This window comes from Colius striatus, chromosome 2 (genome assembly GCF_028858725.1).
Source record: "Colius striatus isolate bColStr4 chromosome 2, bColStr4.1.hap1, whole genome shotgun sequence".
Classification (NCBI taxonomy): Eukaryota; Metazoa; Chordata; class Aves; order Coliiformes; family Coliidae; genus Colius; species Colius striatus.
Window position 1 is genome coordinate 53,969,720 of NC_084760.1, and position 26,560 is coordinate 53,996,279.

At 38.1% G+C, this 26,560-nt stretch overlaps 1 protein-coding gene across 1 annotated transcript in view; it reads right to left on the minus strand.

Annotated features, from left to right (window-relative positions):
• The window catches only part of FAM184A (family with sequence similarity 184 member A), a 74,737-nt gene that overhangs the window by 33,689 nt on the left and 14,488 nt on the right, over positions 1-26,560 (minus strand). Inside the window, exons 2-6 of the mRNA XM_061990018.1 lie at positions 13,558-14,412; positions 8,729-8,864; positions 4,780-4,961; positions 3,970-4,167; positions 1,540-1,662 (exon numbers count right to left, since the gene is read on the minus strand). Of these exons, the coding sequence (XP_061846002.1) occupies positions 1,540-1,662; positions 3,970-4,167; positions 4,780-4,961; positions 8,729-8,864; positions 13,558-14,412 (1,494 nt within the window). The remainder of the gene's footprint in view (positions 1-1,539; positions 1,663-3,969; positions 4,168-4,779; positions 4,962-8,728; positions 8,865-13,557; positions 14,413-26,560) is intronic.

Below are 26,560 nucleotides of genomic sequence, written 5' to 3' on the forward strand. Positions count from 1 at the left end.
AAGGTCTGAAGTATCAGCAAAGGCACTCACAACTGCCAGAAGGAAGCACAATCTCCTGTTTAACAGGTACTCATGACTGATCGATCAGCAGTGCTGTTGAGCTCTAAAGATGGCAGCTTCAACTAATCTGGTAGCGTATCTATCTAGCAGATACTACTTTGAAAGTATTTATTAATCTATGACTTTATGATATTGAAATGGTATTAATGTATATTGTAATATATTTTCAGCATATAGACTTTAATATAGAATATTTTAATACGTTAACATGTATACTATATAGTAATGTATCAATACAGTCATATATCAATACACAATTACATTAATATACCATATTAATAATTTCATATATACTTTCAGAAGGGCATCTTACCCATTTACTAAAACCGAACAGTTTTGTTCTAAAGCAAGTTTAATACCTGTGCAATTTGCAAGCCACCAGAATTAGACAAACACTTGCCATCTTCAGAACTTGTACAGTATAGAAAACAGTAAAGTACCACTGCCAAGAAAAGTACTTAACTTCATGCTTCCGTCCCTCTTAAAGCACACACTGAAATCATATATATGGCTTGTTGAACAATGAAGTTATGAATTCTTTTTTTTAAACTAGGCATTCTGTTTTGATGATGCTTTTGACACTAGTAGAATATATTTCTAGGTAAAATATTTTATTATGAAAAAGTGATTTAAACAATTGGGTAATTTAAACTATGTGGAGATATGATACATTTAACCCAGACTGCAAATATAAAAACGTTGGGTCTTACTATTAAGTATTTCATGTCATCTTTTGACAGAAATGCATGAGGATGATCAGCAAGTCATGAAGCTGACCAGAACTTACAATATTTTAATTGTAACCAAATGAGTTTAAACATAGTTAATTTCCCCTCTGTTTCCTGACATATTTTGTGTAGAGCTCGATGTACCTAGTGAGAAGATAAGCAGAATTAAAACAAGAAAGGCTGTTTATATCAATTGTTTTGCACCTCAATCTCTTTTTGCTTTGTTAATTTTGTAAAGGACAATAAAAATCATTGCTCAGTAGCAGTCAAATTTTATCACGCTATCTTCCCACTACTTAAAGGGGGCCTACAAGAGACTCAGAGGGCAACATGTAGTGACAGGACAAGGGATAATGGCTTCAAACAGAAATCGCATAGATTTAGATAAGATGCAAGGAAAAAGGTCTTCATTGTGAGGGTGGTGAGGAATCAGAACAGGCTGCCCAGAGAGACTGTGGATGCCCCATCCATGAAAGTGCTCAGGGCCAGACTGGATGGAGCTTTGAGCAACTTGGTCTACTGGAAGGTGCCCCTGCCCATGGCAGGGGGCTTGGAACCAGAGTATCTTTAAGGTGTCTCCTAACACAAACCATTTTATGATTTAATGTTTGAAGATTACTCCACTTCAAACTCAGATCCTGAACAGATTGAGCAGTGTAGTCCTATTTCTGTCCTGGACACCAGATCATTATTGATGAAATGTGGTCCAGTACACAGGATCGTTAGCCAATTCAATTAAGTTAACCCTTGCCTCCTGGTTAGCAGAAGTCAGTTTTGTTGTCAGCTCTTCTTTGAGGTTTTCCAGCTGCTGTCGGAGCTGATTCTTATCGTCTTCCAAATGCAGTTTCTCCTTCTCAAACTGCTGCTCCAACTCCTTCAGAAATAAGATGATGGAAGAAATATTAAATTTACTTGCCATACAGGTATCACAAAGTACAAGTATACCCCATGAAAATTATTTCTCCTGGCATAAATCTCACTTTCCTGAAAGTGTTGATGAACATTTATTTCCTTTTATAATAGCTGCCTTAATTTTTCAGTTTATTTTCTAATCTAATATCCTTGATTGATCACAAAACAAAGGCAACCGTACAGAGGCACCTTCATCACAAAGTAAAAAGTACAACTGTAGGCATTGGTAAAATTGTGGAGACAGGGAGAGTTAAGAGCTCAAGAACTCAAGAGGAAAAAGACTGTAATGAAAGGATATAATGCTCCAAGGAAAATCAGGGTCCTGCAAGTCAGCAAATTAGCATCATCCCATTCGTTTCCAGAAGCAACAGAGTTCAATCCTTCCTCATCCAAAAAGAGATTGAAATGTTTTGTTTGGTACATTAAACTTGGCAGTTTCTTATTTCTAATACTCCATCATAGTGTGTAACAGTCAAAAAGTAATTTGTGTATAGACAAACTGCTTGCACAATGTGACAAAACATTGGGCTACACTTTCGATTATACATTGCTATATAACGTAACTCAACAAGTTCATGTTTTCTTCACTGGCCTCAGATCAGTCACCACGTGGGAAAAATGCTTGCTAAATGAGACTTGCTCATTTTTTCTCATTCATACTGTGAAATTTGCATCCAGAAGATTTTCACTAGTGCTATTAAGACCCTATTCTGATAATTGAGCAATTAGTTCCTTTATGATACTTATCAGTACAGCTGTGCAGTACTGCAAAATTATTAGCAGCTCTATTTTCATAATCCTCCTATGAACTGATGCCATTTTTACATTTTATTTTATAGATGGAAGACGTGAAGAGATATATTTAAGCCATTTCTTGAGTCCTATTCTCGATCCTTAGGATTTTCTTCTGTTCTATTATTTTTCAAATGTTTCCAAACCCCAGATGCCTTTCCCAGTCTTCCAGTCCTAATATCGTCATGTCCTCTATCCCAAGGCTCTTTATACTATGTTTCTTCTTCATACCGAATTCAACTCTTGACATCTTTTCATAGTTAATTTTCCCTTGCTAGAATAGAATTTCACATTTGTTAAATTTATGGATGTGTTCCCCATTTTAATTACTTCAATCATGTAAGAACATTTTAGGAACATTCTTGTTCCATGTTTTTAGAACATTCTTTTACTCTCTATAGTATCTTAATAATAAATAAAAGAAAACAAAAAGAATCCCATATCTTACTGAAGCAAAAAAAACCCCATTCCTAGAAACCCTTAAGAGATATTGGCTTAATAACAGGCATGTTTAGTGTTATGGAGAAAGCAACCCTGAAAGATCAGGTGCATGTATGTCTCAGAGAATTACTTCCATTACCCAGAGACATTAAAAAATCTTTGGGATTTATTCAGGGCAAAGCTAAGCAGTAACACATAAGTAAATTAAAAAATAAAAAAAAGAAAAAAAAAAAATCAGTCTAAGGTGTACATCAGTTACTACAACTGAATTACTTGTTGTATTACCTGTGAATACACAAGAGCAGCATAGCAAAGCCTTAAACAAATTGATATTTTTCCCATATTTACTGTATAAGGCAAAATTTATGTGTAAAGTACATACAATCACAGACTGGTAGAGGTTGGAAGGGACCTCTAAAGATAATCTAGTCCTGCTAAAGCAGGTTCACCTAATCCTTCCATTTATTCTAAGAAAATAAAGGCCAATTTTGTTAAACAAGCCTTTCAGTTTCAAGTTTCCAATCAAAACTAAATGAAGAGGTGATATAGAGGGAGTGTAACTCTAGGATGCGTGCTTGGAACAGCTGTTGTCACCTTCTAATTATATGCAGAGTCAAATAATAATATAATAGCTTTTTGTTCTTCTGGAAAGTTTATGAAACATTTAAATAAATAAAAGTAACACAGGATTTAACATTATATAATATTGTTATAATATTCACAATAATTGACCTTGAATGATACATCGACACTTCTGAATACAGGTCACAAAAACTAGGAAAACACATCTACTATACTTAAAAAAAAAGTTGTATAAGTTGAAAATTTCTCTTCTATAAGCAGACAAATTACAGCACAAATGCTCTTTTTTTGTCAAGATATACGTTATTTTACTAAAGGCTGAGCAGTTTTCTTCAGAAAGGCCCAGATCTGCAGGTTAACTTCAAATAAAACTTGCCATACAATAAAAACTGTGCAGTACAAGGTTAAAATAATTCTTGCTTTTTGCAATATGTTTAAGAAAACATAAACCTACCATCTGCAGTTTTTTCTTATCCTTGTTAGCGTTGCTGTGTGCAGCCTCAATAGCAGTATGGTGTTTCCATGCCAATTCCTCTAAAGTCTTGGAATGAGCCTCCTTTAACTGTGCAGCCTCTCCTTCCAATCTTGCTTGCAATTTTACCAGCTCCTTCTCATAATACTCACGTTGCGTCTCCCTTGCTTCATTTATTTTCTATAAGAGAGAGAGACAAAATAATTTCTGTTAAATGGTTAAAAAAAATCTGAACATTAGGAATTAAAAAAACCATTTTACTGATAACCTAATATAAAAAAAAATTAACTTCTGTATAAACTAACTGAGCAAAACACTAAGCCCTGCCTAAATCATTAAATAATCACAAAAGCAGTTTCAGTATATTCATGCAAAACAATATATTCTTTTTTTTTTTTTTAAATCTATTTAACCTGGGGAATTAGCAATTGGGTATTAAGCCCACAGAGAACTTCAGTATTTTCAAACATGCTCAGCACATTTTCAGATAGCTGCTTTTTAAATTACTCTTCAACCATTTCATATTTCTCCTTACTGGGATACTTCAGATAGTGGACATTTAAACACAAGGTCATAAACTAAATGAAATTGTTAAAAGATGTGTGAAGATGTCTGAACATCTACTCCAACTACCCTCTTCTCTCACTTTACACTCCAGATTAGTAATTCTTGGAACGTACTACTATTGACCCTAGTCCAATTATATTAAAAAAAACCCCGAACAATTAAACCAATCATTTTTTCTGAGAATTCTCCACCTTTTATTCAACTAAAACAAATAAGGTGTTTAACCTTCTCTAAGGCCAAAATTTGCTGCCTTTGTCGCTCATCCAGAGACTGTGTTTTGCTTTGTAGTAAGTTTCTCTCCTCTTCCAGTTGGGATAGTTTTTCTTTTAATCTAGACTTTTCTGATTCCAAGTCTCTGATTGTAACTTCTTGAGTCATTTGAGTAGCTTGAAGCATTCCGATGTGACCTAAAAACAAAACAGCCCTTTAAAACTTCACAATAATGTTTTCATGTAACAAATACATTTTCAGACTTCAGTGATTTTGAGAAGTACACCTCTAGTGGAAGCTTTCCTATGGATCTTCACTGCAATGCTTACCTTCCCTTCCACTTCTCCCTTTTTAGTTTTATTGTAAAATGACCAACAGTAGAGTGTTTGGTGTTGGGGCTCCTTTACTGTCAGCTCTCCTGGTCCAAAGTTGCATATTGACTCCAAGGGAAAGCAGAGGTAGGCAATAATATGAAGACAGAGAGTCCATCTTGAAGTGTTAAACCCACACATTTTTACTTCACCGTAAGTTACACAATAGAAAGCAGAACATTGATTTCTAATGGTAAAGACATTATTGTTTTATCAAAATGATAATTTAGCTTTAGCTGCTATACCTAGCATAGCTTAGGGAACTACACTTTGTTGATTTTTCTACAGGGATACAACTGCAAGATGTAACAGAAATTCTCTCTATAGTTAAGTATGATTTAAGTACTTGCAGATTAGAGGCTTGCTTTTAATTTCTTTATATATAAAATTCTAATAAAATCTACAAAGCTAGACAATACAATCATCTGTCCCTGTCATCAGTGGAAGAACATTTCTGACTTGAGACATTTTTGTCCTTGTTCTTAATTTATATCTGTATATTAGTGAAACTACTACTACTAAGAAACCAACTAAAGCAGTGAAATTCCTGTTATTATGGCAGAGGCTTAGGAAGGGATTGAAGATTTTGGAAAAGAGGATGCTATTAGGTTGTTCAACTGAAAGACAAGAGAGGTGATATTCTCCCATTATTTTAACATCTTTGTAGATGCATCATGAAGTCAGACTTAAGCTGATATTCCACATTGGAGTGGACAGAAACACCCTACTGTCCTTTTCATAAGCTGAATGACCTAGCCCTGTTTGAAATATGCCTTGTAAAAATTAGTGTATTAAAAATTAAGCAGTAATTAAACAGGCTTTCCAGGATTTTACAGAGATCCTTAATAGTTTCCCTAAAGAAAGTATCCTGATAAGAAATGATATTGTTTACTCAGAATACTTTAAAAACTATTTTTGCATTTACTACTTCTAAGAGAGACTTTTTTCCTCTCATTCTATCATAACCTTCAAAAATGACAGATTACTTGACTCTCAATAACAGAATATTGCTTTTAAATTTAAGTTATTAAGAAATAGCTACGCAAGTGGTCTGTGTGTCACTGTTTCTCACAAGACAAAACGACAATAGAATTTGAAGAATAAAAATGATTCAGGATTAGTATTTTCATAAACAATGCATATCTCTTAACTGTACTAAGCCCTGAAGAAGTCTAAAAACTGAAGAGGAAAACTGAAGGACACTGAGGTGCTGGAGAGGATCCAGAGGCAGGCTACCAAGCTAGTAAAGGATTTGGAGCACGTCTCATATGAGGAACAGCTGAGGGATCTGGGACTGTTTAGCTTGGGGAAACAAAGAAGGCTCAGGGGAGATCTTATTGCTGTCTACGACTAACCAAAAGGAAGTTGCAGTGGAGCAGGGGTCGGTCTGTTCTCCCTAGCAACAAGCAATAGAACTAGAGGAAATGGCCTCAAGTTGCACCAGGGGAGGTTCAGGCTGGATATGAGGAGGAATTTCTTTACTGAAAGGGTTGTCAGGCATTGGAACGGGCTGCCCAGGGAGGTGGTGGAGTCAGACAGATGGATGTTGCACTTAGGGAAATGGTCTAGTGGTTGATAGGGCTGTGGCAAAGGCTGGACTCAATCTTAAAGGTCTCTTTCAGCCCAAACAATTCTATGTTTCTGTACAGCTTTTGTCCTAGCAACACCGACATGCAATACAGGTTTCCTCATGATTCATGCTCAACAGAGAATACACAAAACAGAGCAGTACCCTTTCAAATCTGTGATCTCAGAAAAAATTGAAGAATAATATATTATTTTCCCATGTTAGACTTAATACAGCATTCTCAGATTGCAAGACAATGAATAAACATTTTGTATGGCAATTAAATATGAGAATTTAGTTTCTTCGAGGCAGGTGTTTTGACTTCCAACTGGGAGCTGAAAATCAAAAGGAAATGACAATGCACTAGTGTCAGAAACCAATTTCCAAACAGGTTGGGAACCAATTACATGACACGCTAATGGCTTGGTGGCACCTCTGTATACAGGGCTCCTGACTCTTGTTGTACTGAAATGTGCTGTAAAGCAAAGATGTACTACTGACAAGTGCAACAGCATGAACACACTCCCATTTCTCGTAAAGTTAAACTCAGTGACAGAGGACTGGACTGATAGGGTATCTGGCTCCATGCCATCATAGGCTAGTTGGCTCCATGCCAACTACTTCTGTAACACAGAAGAACAGACTGGATTTTTATGTTTATTTCCACTCAGTCTAGGGTTGCCTGATGGAAGCCCTTCCATGCTTCTGTCGAGGGAAAGAAACAGGAATGGCCAAAGAGGGTATAACAACAGGGTTTGGGTTTTTTTGCTCCAACACTCTCAAGTCATTAATTTTTCATGAGTGCCTCCCAAATCACTTTTTGGAAGACCAAATTCCCATTTGAGTTCCATTATTTGAGGTCCTCTTAGCAGCAAACCCATTCCTTTTAGCTGTTTACATCCAGTAGGCTCTTGTAGTCTTAGGTCCCTGCTGGCCTCTGTATTGTTCAAATGTAAAGTCTAGACGACTCCTAGCCCTTACCTCAGCTAGCTCATATATGTCACTTGTCCTAGGTATGAAGCTCTCCTACACAGCAGACACACTTGGTCCATCTGTAGGAACTGCTTCATTATTTGAAAAGCAGAAATAACACCTTGACACAGGCCACATCCACATACTCAGTTGCAGGGCTACGGCCCACGTAGTCAACTAGAAGTAACCTATTAGAGTAATACTAAATACAGTACTATATATAATGCAGATAATAGACTATCACAGTATTGTGAAGTATTGTCTGCTCCTAAGGCTGACTGGCAGAGTCTGGCAACATCCCAGTCTTCAAACCAAGGGGATTTGATCCAAACTGACTTTTGGGAAGGGCTCTGGGCTTTTGCTAATTTGTTTGGAAAATAACCAGGTATTTCTACAGCTGGTCTAGTTGAACAAGGCCAAAGATAAGTCAGAGGCTTTTAACCTACAAGCCCTTCTAGTTCAAGCACTTGGGCCAATGCCCCACCACTAAGCAGTTTCCAAGAGAGACAATGCCAATGAGGGAAAACCTCCAAGTGTAGAGCCAAGTCTTAGACCATTTTCTATGCCTTTCCATAAGGCAATAAGCACAAAGAGGTAAAGAAAACAGCTATAAAGAAAATTCTAGAAGACTTATTATGTCGTAAGTTGCAAGTCTTCTGACAGCGTAAAGCAAAGTGCCATTAGTCGCAGCAAAAAGACAAGGCAACTGAAGGACAGAGCAACACGAAGCACATCTCAGTGACTATGTGGAAAACACGTAAATGCACAGAATGCATCTGTTGTGCAAGGCAATAGATTCCAAGGCCTGAAAGATGTGCACATGCCATACAAAGTATGAACACTGAGACAAATAAGTACACAAATAACAACCCTTAAGTACAATGCACACCACATCAAAACAGTTAAAAACAAACCCCACATTTGTCAAAAATTTCCGTGGACAGCATTGAACAGTCTTTAAGCATTCTAAACCTGCACAAAGTTAATAGAAAAAGGAAAAGCTAGAATTAAAAAGATGAAATTTGTTTCAAGATTAAGCTACTGACATACATACTGGCTTTGAGAACAAGATCAGTGGCCTGCTGCTGTAAGCGTTCTCTAGCAGCTGCTAGCTCACTTTCCACTTCTTTGTGTTTGCTTAACAATGACATCTCCTCCTCCTTCACATCCTCTAGCTGTTTCTGAAGAACCTAGAGGAAGCATAGTACAATGCCTGTTATCATTATATACAATCATGTGTAAATTTAAATGAGCATTAGCTTAAGGTGTATAGAAAAGACCTTTCAGCACTCAAGTTTTATTCATACAGAAGTTGAGCTCTTGCAGTATTATCACCATATTAACTATGTATTTTGTTTTTTCCAAACATACTGTTGAAGCATCACAAGATACTGGACATAGGGCATCACAAGAATGTAAGAGAGAAGTGTGACAACATTCAAAAAGCTGTATGAAAAAAAAAGGTAAAATGGTTTGAGGACTAACTTCTGAAACCTGGCTTCTGATATCTGAGATTTCTTCACGTTGAAGAATATACTGCTGTGTGTGTTCACAGCAGTTTACAGTGTCCTTCACTGCAATTGTGAGTGTTCAGTACTGACACAAATTAACCAGCACATGAATATTCATGAGAGATATGCAACTAGTTAAATTAAACTTTTAGTATGTTTTAAGTCTAATGAATTTATTTACAATAGCATATTAGATAGTGTGATGATGATGATGATGTGTTCTCAGCCATGAAGAAAGGGAAAGGAAATTTCCTCTGTTTTAAATGCAAAGCTAGATTTCTGATAATTTAAGTCATGGGAATAGTAAAGGGTCATTTCAGAAACTAAAGCATGAAATAGAATTGGGGAAAATGCTGGACAGGACATGGAATGAAACATGGACACCAGAGAGATTATGATGAAATTATGCACTTGATCACTTCATCCACAATTACCTGACCAGGACCTGACTTTAAAATCCACTGCAAATACTGTACTAGACTCTTCCTCTTCTTTTGAGCCAAGAGGAATTTCTTTATTGCAGTAATGATCAACATCCAGTGGGCTTCCTTTTTGCTGCAGCTTGCCAGAAACCCATTTACTTGATGAAGTCAATTGAAAGGCAAAAGTTCTGCACTGTTAACTAAATGGAAATTAAGTTTTGGAAGGCCTCTTGGGAAACTGGAAAAAGGTATTCTGAATTTAACATGATAAAGGCAGCAGTATTCTTTCAGTACACCCTGTACCATTCACATAAGAAGGAAGGATAGTCCAAAAAATAGGATTGGCTAGATTGTAAATGGGAACAGATCATGGCCCATCTCAGCTCTACCCAATGATGCTTCAAAAATTAGTACAATCAAAACATTTAAGGTACTTTCAAGGCTTTGAAACTTGAGAATAACTACAAATATAAAAGACAAGATACTCAGGCTTACCCACAGAAATTACTGTTCCTCAGGCCTCAGAACAGCTACCAAAAAACCAAGCATGCTCGGCCCTACTTTTTCCCTGACCACAAAATGTAGTTCTTTCAGAGATTTCTTGTCCTACTTTAGGGACAAGAAACTATTGTTTTTAAATACCAGTGTGCTGTGTTTTAACCTGGTAAGCAGCCAAGTACCACATAGCCACTTACTCACTACCCTAGCAGGAGAGGGGAGAGAACTGCATGGGTAAAAGCAAGAAAACTTGTGGGCTTAGCTAAAGACATGTCAATAAGCAAAGCAAAAGCCACACACACACAAGCAAAGCCAAACAAGGAATTCATGCCCCACTTCCCATGGGCAGGCAGGTGTTCAGCCATCTCCAGGAAAGCAGGGCTCCATCGCATGTGGAAAGGCAAGTGCCAAAACTCCAAACATTCCCTCCTTCCTTCCTTCCCCTGCTTTATATGCTGAACTTGACATACGGTCATCCCTTTGGGCAGCTGGGGTCACCTGTCCCAGCTTCTTGTGCACCCCCAGCCCACTTACTGGTGGGGTTGTGTGAGAAGCAGAAAAGGCCTTTGTGCAAGCACTGCTTACCAGTAGCTAGAACATCTCTGTATTATCAACACTGTTTTCATGAGAAAGCCAAAACAGAGCACTATACCAGCTACTACGAAGAAAGTTAACTCTATCCCAGACAAAATCATTATATGCTGAAAATGGGTGCAGTATGTCAGTTACTGCTATGAAAACGTTATTTAAGATGTTATAACAAAAAAAAAAAATTCAAGCATTCTGAAAGTCATCTTTTTTTCTTACCTCCTAAAACCATCCAACATGTCTAGGCAAGGTAGTCACTAATGATCACTACAAGCAAGACTGCATCTATTTATCCACAGGCATGGATGTGATGCAAGGTGAGTGACTCAAGGTGAAGGGAAAAAAAAAAAATCTATGGAAGGAGGAAAAAGGGTTTGGTTGCTTGGGAAGAGAATAGGAGTGTTGCCAGAGCATGTAGGGATGAAATCTGAAGGCTAAAATACTTTCAGAACTAAAAGTTTTTAGAAATTAATTAAAACTTCCTTTTTTGCAAGGGAAGCAAAGGAAGACAAGAAGGGCTTCTTGTTATTACCTCAGTAGTAAAATGAAGATGAGGGAGAATGCAAACCCACTGCTGAATGAGAAGCATACTCTAGTGACAGAGGATGTAGAGAAGGCAGAATTACTGAATGCTGCCTTTGTTTAGGTCTTCGCTGTCAGGGCCAGCCCTCAGAAGCCCAGTACCTGGAGAATACTGAGACAATCTGGAGAGTGGAAGACCTTCCCTTGGTGGATAAGGATGGGCTTAGAGACCTGTTAGGCAAGCTGGACATCCATAAAAGCATGGGTCCTGATGGGATGCAACCACAAGTACTGAGGGAGCTGACTGATGTTTGTGCTAAGCCACTCTCCATCATTTTTGAACGATTGTGAAGCACAGGTGATGTGTCTGAGGGCTGGAAGGCTACTGTCACTCCAGTTTTTAAAAAGGGTAAGAAGGAGGACCCAGGAAACTACAAGCCGGTCAGCCTCACCTCCATCCCTGGAAAGGTGATGGGACAACTCAGCCTGGATGTCATCACTAAACATGTGAAGGAAAAGATGTTTACCAGAGAGAGTTAACATGGATTCACCAAGGGCAACTCCTGCTTCACCGAACTGATAGCCTTCTAAGAGGGCATAACCAGCTGGCTAGATGAGGGAAGAGCAGTGGATGTCATCTGCCTTGACTTCAGCAACGCTTTTGACACTGTCTCCCATAACATCCTCATCAAAAAGCTCAGGCACTGTGGCTTGGAGAAGTGGACAGTGAGGTGGATCAAGAACTGGCTGAATGACAGAACCCAGAGTGTGGTGATCAATGGCACAGAATCAAGTTGGAGGCCTGTGGCCAGTGGAGTTCCATAGGGATCGGTTCTGGGGCCAGTCTTGTTCAACATCTTCATCAATGAACTGGATGAGGGGATGGAGTGTACCCTCAGCAAGTTGGCTGGTGACACCAAAATAGGAGGACTGGTTGATTCCCCAGAAGGCTGTGCTGCCATTCAGCAGGATCTTGACTGGCTTGAGAGTTAGGCAGAGAGAAAACTCAAGAGGTTCAACAAGGGCAAATGCAGAGTCCTGCATCTGGGGAGGAACAACCCCACGCACCAGTACAGGCTGGGGATTGACCTGCTGGAGAACAACTCTGCAGAGAGAGACCTGGGAGTTCTGGTTGATAATAAACTAAACATGAGCCACCAATGTGCCCTCGTGGCTAAGAAGGCCAATGGCATTCTGGGATGCATCAAGAAGAGTGTGGCCAGCAAGGTCAAGGGAGGTTCTCCACCTCTACTCTACCCTGGTGAGGCCTCATCTGGAGTACTGTGTCCAGTTCTGGGCTCCTCAGCTCAAGAGGGACAAGGAACATATGGAGAGAGTCTAGCAAGGGCTTCCAAGATGATCAGGGGAATGAAGCATCTTCCTTATGAGGAATGGCTGCTCGAACTGGGGCTGCTTAACCTAGAGAAGAGAGGACTGAGGAGGGCTCTCATCAACACTTAAAAGTATTTAAGAGTCAAGAGGATGGGGCAGTCCTTTTTTCTGTTGTCTCAAGTGAAAGAACAAGGGATAATGGACAAAAGGTGGAACACAAAAAGTTCCACTAACACTTGAGGAAAAACTTTCCTTTGAGGGTGAGGGAGCACTAGAACAGGCTTCCCAGAGAGGTTGTGAAGTCTCCTTCTCTGAAAGTTTTCAAAGCCAGCTTGGACATGTTCCTATATGACCTGATCTAGGTGGACCTGCTTTAGCAGAGGGGTTGGGCTACATGATCTCTAGAGGTCTCTTCCACTTCCTACCATTCTGTGAAATACAAAATATTAACCATATTGCTAGTGTCAGTTGTATGACATTCCTGTCAATACATTTCTCCAACAAACTAGTCTAGGTACGTTGGTTCACATAATTTCTAACAAGCATATTGGCTTGTCAGCGTAAGATGTCAAAAGGTCTCAGTTGCCGACATCCTCCTTCTCAGAGTCTTTTTTTTCTGGGTGGGAGGGGCAGGGAAGAATCAATTTATTTGGAGACTTGTCATGAAGACATTGCTTTGCTTTTGCCCCTTCCTCCCTTTATCGTTCTTTCAAGGGAGAGGAACAGGGTTTGGTTTGGGATTTTTTGTTTGTTCTTTTAAGTGAACATGAAGAGCTAAAAGGAAGGAGACCAAAGTAATATTAACTCAGTCTGGGAAAACTAATCATATAAGAAAAATTTAAAAATTGAAATACATTTTTTAAAAATCAGAAGTACACGACAATCAGTGTGAGTAACAAAAAATTAAGTTTACATGTTCCAATTACCTTGACACACCAGCTTCATGGAAAGGCAGCATAAATACGAAAAGAAAATTTACAGTCTTGGGAACAATGTATCATTGTTCTCACCTGAACATTGTTTTCTGCTGTACCAAGAGCAACCTGAAGTTTTTGGCATTTTTCCCGCAGACTAGCAGCTTCATCCTGGACCATTTGCAGTTCGGTTTTAAGCTTTCCCAGATTCTTCCGTAACATACTTTCCTGGTTTTGAAATTCTTTTCTTAGCTCCACTTCTTTTTCTTTGCAAGCATGTAGACTTTCTGCTGTAAAAAGCTGAGATCTTTTCAAAGAATCGAGTTCATGTTCATAGAAAGACTGTGCTTTGCTGAGTTTGCTTTCATAGTCCTCAATGAGTTTTTTCCTTTCCAGCCTTAACTCTTCAACTTTATTGTTCAAATCTTCCAGCTCCAGTTTATGCAACTCCTCTAGTTTTTCTTGTCCCTTACTTAAAGTAGCATTCTGACTCTGTTGAGTCTTCAGGAGTTCTTGAATTTCAAGTCTGTGGGCAGCTTTCAAGTCTTCCAGAGCTGTACGCTTGTCCTTCTCATATTGTACTTGCAACTGTATGAAACTTCGTAGCCTTTCCTCAAATTTCTTTCTGATCTCTTCTACTTCTCTGGACATGGTCACTACACGTTGGACATGCTGAGCTTCCGCACAAAGCTGCATATCTTCAACTCTACCCTTATAGGCTTCAAATTCTGTCAAGGCCTGATGTTTCATTTTTTTATGGTCTTCCAGTGACTCCTCTAAAACCTGGATCTTTCTCTTGAGATCCATTTCTTCTGCAACTTTACTTTTATACTGCAAGATCTTTTCTCTGGTCTCTGCAAGAATTTGTTGAATTTCTTCTTCATGAGCATCCTTAAGGGCTTGGATAGTAGCTTCGTGTTCATCATTTTTAGTGTTCAAAGCATATATTACCTGCAAACAAGAAATACTACTATATTAAAGGCATTCTAGTTATTTGTTAAATCATAAAAAAAACACCTGAAAATTACTTTGACAATATGGCACGTTCTAATGACACAAATAAGACTACAAATATTATTATGAATGTGACTGCATAAATGCTGCATTAGTTATTACAATCTTACACTTCTTATAGAATAATTTTTCTATTATTTTCTTAATTAAATTTTGCTTTTATATATATGTTGTTGCTGTAAACACTACTGGGGGGAATACCAAAACAATATTGAATATTGAATCATATGTTCTTCAGCAGCCTGAATTCCAGTTCTATCATATTATTCTATTATACATTTCAATATTTTTAAAGTAATAGAACAGCTGTATCAGATTTTATCTTTGAGAATTTGATGCACTGTATTAGCATAGGAACATAATAAAACAAAGTCTCTAAGTGAAGCAAAATAACAACAATTCAGTGAAATTAAATTAAGAAACAGAAATATATTTCAAGGTTGAACTGAAATAAAAAACCCCATGCTCAACTAAGTTTCTGAAAATTGAAAGACAGAAAGATTGCAAAAGTTGGAGGTAGGCAGATAAAGTTTGCACACTATTTTTAAATCAGAGGATGAGCCATTTCCTAAGCATGCTTGTAAATGCTTTTAAAAATGCTTTAAAAAAAACCTAGTAGCTTTTTCAGTACAACTGCATATAATATTAGAAACAAACTTCTCATTTGTGTAATTAATCCTCTCTTCAGCTCCACTCTTAGCGTGTCACACTGAGCACTGTTCTTATCAGATGACAGGAAAAAAAACCTGTGCTTTACTGTATTTTTAGTTAGCAATTGCAAAGATACAGGCACAAACATATTCTCTCCAAGAATACTGAGATTGCCAGTTAAAGGCCTCAATACAAAGGCCTTCTAATACAAAGTAGTAACATAATTAATAAGAATCTACTTAAATACTACATGTCTTGGTCTGAACAACTACAACAGAGTAACAGTAACAACCTTTTTTAATCCAGTAATTATTGTAGTGCTTAGTTATAGTCTATCTGGTAAGGATAAGGAAGTCTGCTGCTGCCATTAGCCTTGTTTTTTGTATTCCATGTAGTTCAAAACACCAGTCAGCATTTAACACTGTGTCTGAAAGAAGAAAGTTTGGTTATTTGGCTGAAAAATATCTTTTACTCTAAACCAGATGTCAACAGTTTGGACAACTGACCAACTCTTACATGGTTAGCTGCACTTTGATCATTTGCTCATGCCAACAGTTTAGTCACAATGACTGCTCTTCTAATTAAAAAATATTTTGCAGCGTTGAAAATTTCTCTGAAAATGTGTGTGGTTCATTCTTTCTATTTTTACATGGGAACAAGATCTGATACCTATGAGAAAAACACATCACTACATATCTAAAACAAACATCACCCTTATGTATCTGGTAAGTCTTCATTTTGGACTTAATATGAGGGTCTCTTGAGTCAGAGCCCAACACTCAGCCTAGTTCAGGTGAAGTGTCTAGCTCCTGGTGCTGCTGCTTGTGAACGTTGGTGCTGTCTGTACCTGTTAGTCTGAAACACCCGAGGCTCCAGAGCCTACCCCATGACCTTGTCAGTGTTGCATGTCTTTAATGAACTACACGACTACAATGTGAACAAGAAAATCCTCCTGTACAATCTATTAACGATTTGGAACAGAGGCACCAATGAGCCTGACCCATGCGTGCTGTCTGTGGACATGTAAGAACTAGTAGGCACAGGAAGTAGTAAGAAATATTGGGAAACTTTAACAAGAGTTATCTATAAACAAGCCACATCCCATAGATATAGTGGTATGCAAACAGAAAAGTTTAGTCTATAACATCAACAAGAAACATCAAAAAAATTCCAGGCATTATTATGAACTAATTTTATGTATAAATGTATCCTGTACAATAGTGCAGAATGATCATACTTTTTGTTACAATGGGTATTGCATGCATTTTCCCCCTTTTCTTTCTGCTTTACAAATAACTCCAAATAAGTAGCATGTTAAATTGACCTTTCATTGATCATAATATATTTAAGCATTTGGAATTTATGTAAGACTAAATAAATAAAATAACCAATTTAAACCACAAAAAGAGTCTGTTTTTAGGCACAAAATTCTGCTTCTTAGTACATAATAAAAATATAGCAATATGGGAAAATAGTTATTTAAAACAGTCTGTTAGAAAAGTTGTCTACAATCATACAATACATTCTTACAAATGCATTCCTACATACAAAGTAGATAGCCAGTTATAACATATTATTTTATTCCTTCTCATGCATCACTAGCCAGACATTGAACACCACAAGATAAGCTCTGTTATATCTTTTCATATAACAATCTTTGAAGTTTATTTTTTTAAATAGGACTTTTTTTTTTCCTCAACTTGTAACAATGACAACCCTGCTCAGAGCATTTAATGAGGAAAGCCAAGTGCTGCTAAACCTGAACCCCTCTCGTAAAAAGCCGTATTACGTATATAAAAAAAAAAAATCCCAAAGCCTATGTATGCCCAACCTTTTTAAATTACACCTCCCCCCCCCCAAAAAAAAAAAACCAATACCAAAAAAGATCGCTTTGTCTAGAAAGACCTTTTTTTTTTCCCAAATATTTTTTACAACAAATACAGATGCTTTGTCAATCCAATCTTTTGTGTGGTAGCAATGCAACAGAAACAAGCCTAGAACGTTACGCCAGGATTCAGACATCACAGAAAAGATGGAAGACAGGGACTGGTTCTTCAGCTATCTGATTCACTGCAACTCTTAAAATGCTTGAGTCTGTGTATTAGGGGCACAACATGATGGGTGTGGAAGATATCAATATAGTCTGCAGCTGTAAAAGTAGCATCCTCTGCCAATATTAACTCCTCAGAAAAGCTGGTCTATCTATACCAGTCTTCATTAGCTCAGTTTATGCCTAGGCAGTAGTTCATTCCCTTAGAAACTCTGAAAACAAATACTAAATTATTTTTATTGCAGCAAGAAGCTTTCCAAAGTAAACTTAGAGCATTAACACATTTCCACTTCTACCTGTCAATCTTTGACAAGTGTTTTTCACTTTCATGCTTGTTGCTAAACATTTACACTTAAAGTTTCTGTAAAAGAGAAGTCTTGATAAGTCAGAGGACATGCACTACTCATTAACATCTAAGCTGATAATTAAACAGGGGAAAAAACCTTCAGCTTTGTACTTTTAGGTTTCTGGATTGTAGTGGGTCTGGGATGGTAGTGATCTTCCACAGTGCAGTGCTGTGGTTACTGTGGGTATCAATACTATGACTACTGCTCTCACAGCATCAGGGCTGTCCCTCCAGCATTCCTTCCCCCACCTTCACCAATAGCTGTGGGTGGGCATGATCTTGGGAGGGACTACAGCCAGAACAGCTGACCCAGGCTGACCAAGGACATATTCCAATACCATATGATGTCAGCTCAGTAATATAAACTGGGGAAAGGTGGGGGGGGCAAGATTCATTTTGGCCTACCAAAAGCAACTGTTACACATACTGAAGCCCTGCTTCTTGGGTGATGGCTGGCCATTGCTGCTGATGGGAAGTACAGAATAACATCTTTATTTACTTTTGCTTTGCTTCTTGCACTTGCGTGGCTTTACTGCTTCTTTATTAAACTGCTTTTATCTCAACCCACAAGATTGTCATCTTATTTTCTCCCCTTCCCTGGCTTGCAGAGGATGTAGGTGATAGAGCGGCATGGTGGACACCTGGCATCCAGCCAGGATCAAACCAGCACACTGATGTTCAATACCATACATATTCATAAGGCTTAAAGCCTCACAGGAGTACCTACAGATATTTTGCTTCTAAACAAGTGCTCCTCAAGTACCTGTAATCTGATGTGCTGATAAGCCATTTCTACTTTCTGAACTACCAAGTAAAGATCAATATCATATCATATCAATTTACAGTCCTACTGTGTTTTGTTTATTTGTGTACTACCCACACCAAAATACCAGCTTTGATTAAGTATTTGCCTGAAAATCCCACTGGTTGAAAAGACATACGTTTACAGCTCAGCAGGTTTATACATGATTACAAGGCCTGTACCTTATAATTTAGTTATCGGAAAAAAGCATGGCACATTCCAGTTCATCATGGGATAGGAGATGTTCTCACCTGAAGAACAGATAGAGAACACGTCTCAGAGTATGTACAGGGACAGAATAGCCAGTGTGTCCATTTGGTTGTTCCCTGCTGCCTATTTCCTTTCTCTTGGAGTTGTACCAGACAGAAGACAAGAGGCTTTCTGGGAGCTAATCAGAAGCTTTATGTTAAAATAGCTTATCTTGGAACCATGCACTTTGTTCAAATCCAGGAGCTGGAATAATCAGGTAATACAAATCAAAAGCATACCAGCAGGTGAACCTACAGCTGTAACAGCACTCTGCAATCAGAGATTCAACAAAAGGAGCACATTATCTGCACCACATTTCATAGACCAACGTGCCAGGCAACAATGGGATGATGGGGTTCACAAGTTCAGAAGCCATGCAGTCTACTACCAGGAGGCAGAAGGGGTTTGAGCCTCAGGTCTCTTGGATGGGACGCAACAATATGCTACCTTCCAAATGATTTTTAGCGATCACTATGAACTGAGAAAGAGCTCGCACATTACAGTGGGCAGAGTGTGCAGTCAGGTTAACTTGCTCCTTTTGCTCTGGCAGTTGAGCATCTCCAAGACTGGGTCTCACAAGTGGAATACTACTTTAGGGCAACAAAAGAGGTTTTGACACACACATTAGCACAATGCATGAGGCTGACAGAAATAGATACTTGGGGAAAACTTCATTCCATTCACTAGAGGAAGGTCTTTGACTGAAAGAATGGGTGGCACCCTGCTATGGTTAGTAGAAATTCCTGTTTTTTCTTATATGGGTTTCCTTAGATGTGCTGCATAAAACAGACAAACGAGTGGGGCACTTTCCCCACCCTAACAAATTACAATGGAGCAACGGAATTCGTACCAGTGATGAGTTAAGGCATGCCAGATACCCAGGTTTAAGGCATAACCAGGTTTCTGAGGAAGAAGAGAAGGAACATGGGCAGATATCACTTACAAACATTTATCAAAATATAATTAAAAAAAATAAGAGTCCTTATATCTAGCTTTTCACTTTCAGAAAACAAGGCAGTAATTATGGAAGGCACATGATGTTTTATAGGAGGAAAAAAAAGAGGAAAAATTACTTGCCAATCAGCAATTTAGAGTGTTCATTTGGAGAACTGGATAATCTGTTATTCTTATTAAAATAAGAAGAAGCTAGTAGAGTAGAAAAAAGGAGAATAAATATTAGATACAACATGCAGGCCCTATATCCTGAAAACTATCCCAATTTAATTTTCAGGATTTTCACAACAAGGCTACTTAGAAAATATGCAGACTCATTTTATAAAAGTTTTTTTAAAGAATCATGGCTTGGCTAAGGCATGACAGACAGAAAAAATGCTGCACTACCCAAATACAATACACCTTTAAGAATATCTTGATTTGAGGCAAAAACTCCAGTGCAAAGCAAGCAGATGTGTTGTCACATAAAACAAGAAATAGGTTTAATTGGGAAGAGCTATTTGAAGAATTTAGCATAGGACTATGAGACATGGGTCATATATTCAGACGAATAACATTAGCCACCGACTAGAAGTCATGTTCTGAATGCCCGTTAAAGAATGCTACATGTGGACAGTCTACTAGCCAGATGTGATGTAACTAATTTTCAGGAGAAAAAACATCCTAGAATTATCCGTACAATCTCAAACTAGAACAGGTTTTAGAGTAGGAAAAAGTAGACTTGAAGATCTTGGCAGAAAGACAAGAAGCAGCTGGGTACAGGTAAAGCACATCCCTTTACTATAAACCAAATTATACGGGACTATTTCTCCAGTTATAGAAGAGATATCACCACTAGTGCTTTGTATGATGTGGCACGTAATCTCCCACTTGGCTTCTACAAGACATCTATTTCTCAGAGAAACGCTCAGCTGTTCTACACTTGCATTACTGGCTCTAATGGAATTACATAAGTTTACGGTGTTCAGCAATCCAATTCCATACATTCATATTACGCTGTTCTCAATGACAGCTATCTCTAAGCAGTATATTACCTGCATTTGCTTTCTGTGCTAAAGCATAAAACCAACTTGCAGGTAAGTCAGAATACAAGTTTAAATCTAATAATGACATCAAAAATATTTCCACAAGGACAGATTTAAATCCAACCCAAGAACATATTGCAGAAAGAAGATGAAAGAAAAAAAAAGTGTTTAAAAAAAAAAGCTTCAAAAGTTAGTCAGAATGGGAGCAGAGAATAATTTATTCTATAACATCTCCTTGGAAATCAGGACTTACTTTTCAACTTGTCCAATATCTGTATGCCAAGCTAATTAGACTTAAACCACTTGCATGCTAAATTGGTACAGAGAGCTCTGCTATGCAAACATTATCAAAATACAGCAGTTCTTACTAAGCTTCTCAAACATACCTCAACACTATGACTTCAAAAATTATTTCATTCATCCTAAATCATCGGCACTGTTTCAGAACTATATTACAGAAAAAGAGACAGACACAGTATTTCCATCTGCCTTCATTACCTGTTAGCCACAGTAAATGGCTCCTTCCTGTTGCAGTTTCTGTATTTTGTATTATCAAATTACATCTTAAAGGTCTTTCAAGCCACAATTAATGAAGCTAGGGGCTTATTTCCAGAATTGGTCTCCTTCAGAAATTTCCCTCCTCAGCATTTGCATATTTTTTGTAAAAGGAAAACATACTTTCTAATTCACATTGCATACTTTCCCCTCTCCCGTTTCTTAATAAAACTCCATATTTCTCCTTGGAAGTTGGTACACATAAGAAAACAAAACAGGCCCTTTGAGGCAAAATATCTTTGAGATGGCACCTAAAATGTGTTTTCTCCAGTGAGATTAAATAGCTTAAATGACAACATTCACTGATATCAAAGTTATGAACGTATAGAAGGATAAATAGAATTTAAAATTTTCTGCGGAAATATTTCAGCAAAAAACCCCACCACACTTACAAAGTTTTTAATTTAGAGTGAAAAAAAGCATTCATATAAAAGGAGTAAGAATACTCGCCTTATTCCATTTATTGTCTGAACGCAAAGCTTAAGTTCCCCTATTTGTTCTAAATAAGTTTCTCCTTTGTTCTAAAATCAATCCCTTTTTTTTAAAAAAGGCCACTATAAAAGTATCTAATAGTATAACTTATGTCAATATCATTGTTTTTTAAAATTTCCCGTTCCCCCCCCCCCAGACTTGGCTAAATTTTTATTGATTTAATCATATCTGTACTTTCACCAAAATTATTTTCATCAGAAAGATATATGTAAGTCATAGAGTTCTTTGTACCAGATAGAAAAATAAGTCATAAGACTCAAAAATAAGCCAAAGTCTAAAAAACTGCTGCCCTGTTTTCTTCAAAATCTCTCTCCCTGCTTTATCACTCAAGTTCACTTTCATTATAATTCAAGATTAAAAACTTGTTCTTAAATCTTAATCCATTCCATTTTCAAACCTACTCCCCTATTAACTTTTACTGTCTGAAGCATCATGTTTTTAAACATTTAGTTTCTGATAGATGTTTATAACAAAAAGCTATCTGGTTACAAACTGGTTTTGGGTTTCTCCATGCATGGCCTGGATGGAAATACAGAAGTTGAACCGTCTTGCTTTTTAAGAAAAAATAATTATTGTGGAAATACTCACTAATATTTGGAACTGAAGACAGAATGAAAACCTCTGTCTATTTAGAATCAAAGGGATCTGCTTTTTCTTTTATTTGGCAAGGTAAGAGTGGGGGAAAGCAGGAGTAGTAGAGACAGAACAATTGTGGAAACAAAGAAAAAGGAAGCATCTCCATTTCTAAATCTGCTCTAGAGGATATCCAAAGCAATATTTTTGAGTGCTATCACTTGAAAAATGTTACCAGTACTTTTGCATAAATTGCCAATCAGATATCTCTTTTCCTCTTCGTTTGTTCATAAATCTGAAAGCAAAATGTAGTGAGCACTACTATCATTTACAGACACTGATGAGACCTCAAGTGTTGAGCTGATGAGAACATTAGCAATAGGGTTCTTGTATTCCATCTCCTCAAAGAAATGTCAGTACTGTATGACAAGCCAGAGAAAAGTTTCTCTTCCCCGTCCAAACAAAGTTCATTTCCACACTCTCTCTGCCTGCAGGTCTTTTCCTCTCAGTGCTTGGTTTATTCTGATTTCCATTTCCTCAAGATTTTCTTCAAATTCTACACAATTCCAGTATCTAGTAGTTTCTCACAGCAGGAAGGACCACTCAGACAAGAGTATACCACGCAGCCTTTGTGGAGCAAAGAATTCCTCAGTGGTAGTTTGAATGGCACACTGGAAAATAAGTCTATTTCTTGCTCCTAATTGCGTCTCTACTTTACAGGCTTGTTTAAGAGAAGTAAAGGCATGGGGCCTTCAAAACAGGAATGCAGCTATGCAGGAAAGAAATATTAGTGAAAAAGAAACACACTGCAGACTCCCAACTCAATACTATCTACAGCATTTTCCACTTTATGGAATGCTGTAACTATAAATCATCAAGTTTAATATTAAATGCCAATTTTCCAGAATTCAGAAAAGAAACTACAACTAGAACTTGTCTATTCATGGATTTTTTTAATACCCAAAACAGCATTTTAGACATTTCACCAAAAATAGTCTACTAGCTTGAAGTAATTTCTCTTCCCTTTTTCTAGGAAAAAATCCAGATTTCAATAACAAGAAAAAAAAGTGTTCAAACTAAGGATTGATCACTACTTTTTTTGACGTTGTGGGAGTAAAATTATAAAGTAAGCAATGAAGGCAGCACAGTCACTTTTACTCAAATTATACCACTTGACAGTCCAAATTTATTCTCAAAGCTCAGTCTGAGATGAACGTAGGACATGTTTGCTGTGGCCCACTGGGATACTTTCCAGTTATCTACAGGTATCCATCATACAATGAAAAACATTTCTCTTTCCTAGTTACCTCTCAGTACTTAACGCAATACTGGCTATTGGTTTAGTCATTTCACAACTTAAACATTCTATACATTAATTATAGAAAGAACTTGTATGCAGAGTCACAGAAGCGATGAGGTTGGATGACGGTGGTCATCTAGACCACTTTCCCTGCTAAAAGCAGGGCCAGCTAGAACAGACTATGCTGAGCCTGCTCAAGTGTGTTTTGAGTATCCCTAAAGAAGAAAACTCCTCAACCTCTATAGGTAATCTGTTTCAGTATTTGACTATCCCCATAGCAAAAGAAGTGTTTTATGCTTCAATAGTATTTTGCATGGTGTAGCTTGTGTCTATTACCTAGTCTTCTCATGAGGAACCACTGAGTCTTTACTCCATACCATCTGGTATATACACACATTCATAACATTCTCCCGAGGTTTCTTGAGGATAAACAGTCCCAGCTCTTTGCCTCTCCCAATAAGACAGATGGTCCAGTCCTTTAATCACCCTAGTGGCCTTTTGCTGGTCTCTCTCCAGTATGCGCATGTCTCTCATACTGGGGAGCCCAGAACTGGACCTAGTACTCGAGGAATGCCTCACTAGTGCCAAGTAGAGGGTAAAGATCACCTCCCTTGAGCTGCTGGCAATTCACTTTCTAATGCAATCCAGCATGCTGTTGTGCACCTTTGCCACAAAGGTAGATTGCTGGCTCATGTTAAAATTGTTGTCTGTCAAGACCCCAAGGCCTTTTCTGCAAAGCTGCTTTCCAGACAGTCACTCCCAACCACCTACTTGTTATGCTGCTCCAGATTCTGGGTTTTGCATGAGGTTCCTGTCAGCGCACTCCTCCAGCCTGTCCAGCTCTAAATAGCAGCACATCTATCTGTTTTATCAACCACATGTCTCGGTTTTGTATTGTCTACAAACTTTCTGAGTACGCATTCTGCCTCATCACCCAGGTCACTAACAAAGATGTTGAAACAGTTCTGTCCTCAGTATCAGTCTCGAGAGTCGTGGTTGTTTAACTCTGGTTGGGTGCTAGGTACCCACCAAAGTCATTCTATCATTCCCCATCCTAAATTGGACAAGAGAGAAATATCACAAAAGGTTTGTGGGTTGAGATAAGGACAGGGAGATCTCTCAGCAATTATTGTCACAGGCAAAACAGACTCAGACTGGGGAGAACTGGTCTGATTTATAAACAATCAAATCTGATAAAGGAAATGAAAAATAAAAACTAAATCTTAACACATCTCTCCCCACCCCTTCCTCCTCTCAGGTTTCATCCTCCCCTCACCCTGGCAGTGCAGGTGGATGGGGAATGGAGATTACAGTCAGCTCATCACAGATAGTCTCCTTTCTCTCAGAAGAAGACTCCTCACACTTCCCTTGGTACAATGCATGGTTTCTCCCACAGGAGACAGTCCTCCACAAACTTAGACTCATAGAACCAACAACTGCTCCAACATGGGGAGTCTCATTCATGAGGGAAATAGTCCTTCAGGAACAAACTGCTCCAGTGTGGGCCCCCCACAGGGTCACAATTCCTGCCAGCAAATCTGGTTCAGCATAAGGCTCCTCTCTGTTTACAGATTTACAGGAACTTGCTCCAGCACAGGCTTCACATGGGGTCACAGCCTCCTTCAGGCATCCACTCACTCTAGTGTGGGATCCTCCACAAGCTGCAAGTGGATCTCTGCTCCACTGTGGACTTCCATGGGCTGCAGGGGGACAGCCTGCCTCACAGGTCATTGGGGAATTTCTCTCCCAATGTCTGGAGCATCTTCTCCTCCTTTTTCACTGATCTTCGTGTCTGTAGAGATGTTCTTACATTCTCACTCTCTTCTTCTGATGCTTGTTTTTTCAGCATTTGTGTAGTAATTTCTTCTGCTTCTCCAGTATATTAATCACAGAGGCGTTATCTCCATCACTAATTGGCTTGGCCAGCAGCAGGTCCATCTTAGAGATGGCTGGTACTGGCCTTATCAGACACGGGAAGTTTCTAGCAGGTTTTCACAGAAGCCGCTCCGGTAGGCCCTCTGCTACCAAAACAAGAAATGCAAGTCCATTACAACATTAGTGATTGGGCATCATGCTGCTGACCACAATACTTTTAAGCCCAGCAGTTCAACAAGTTTTCAGTCTACCTTGACTAGCTTACACCTGGAGGAGACATACAGGTATATGACAAACAGAAGTGAAGATGCAACTAAATTTACATCTCCTTAAAAGCAAGAGGGAAAGGGAAGAGAGGGCACAGACAAGAAAAAAAGACTACACATACTCAATTAAGAAAATTGTAGTATCTCCATGAGAGACCTACAAGCACATTGATGTCCTGGTAAAAGTCTACAATTATATTGCTTTTCCCTAAAGCACCTTTTTCCATTCATCCTATTAAATACAGTAAGTGAAATACTGTGGCTTCTCCACCTGAGCACTCAGTTACCAGTCCATCACCTGTACTTTCTTATCATGATTATCTAATCTACTTGGATCTAAACTTCAGTGATATAATCTTCTGGACTGCTACACTAGTTATTGGACTAGATGATTTTTTGAGGTCACTTCCAACCCTTAAGATTCTGTGATTATTAAAAAGCTACCCCATGCAAGTGCAATAAAGACTTCTACTATTGCTTCTATTTGGCAGCTAGAATACAAGCAGCTTGTTTTAAGAGTACTTATGTATTGTAATGATTTGCTAATTTGCCTGTTTTACAATACTTCCTTTATTCCATACTAAAGGGCAGCTGTTAACTCCTACTTTTCCAGAAATTTATCATACAAAAGTCTATCGGTAAGACTGTTCAGAATTTTTCAGCTCAAACAAAACCTCCTCATACCTGATGGATCAAATAAGCATCAAGGCCTCAAGTTTTGTGTGTGACAGCTAATAAGATAAAAATGATTAGAAAAAAAAAGAAATCAAGAAACCTACTTTCTTAAACATATATTAAAAAAATTGTTTTTAAAACTCAGCAGTTGAGAAAAATAGTGGCAATCTTAAATCAAGGAACACATATAAACCAAATATAGGTAGACTTGCAAGAAAAAAATTACTGGGCACTTGCATGCAACTTCACTTTAAAAAATTACTTCAAGGCCT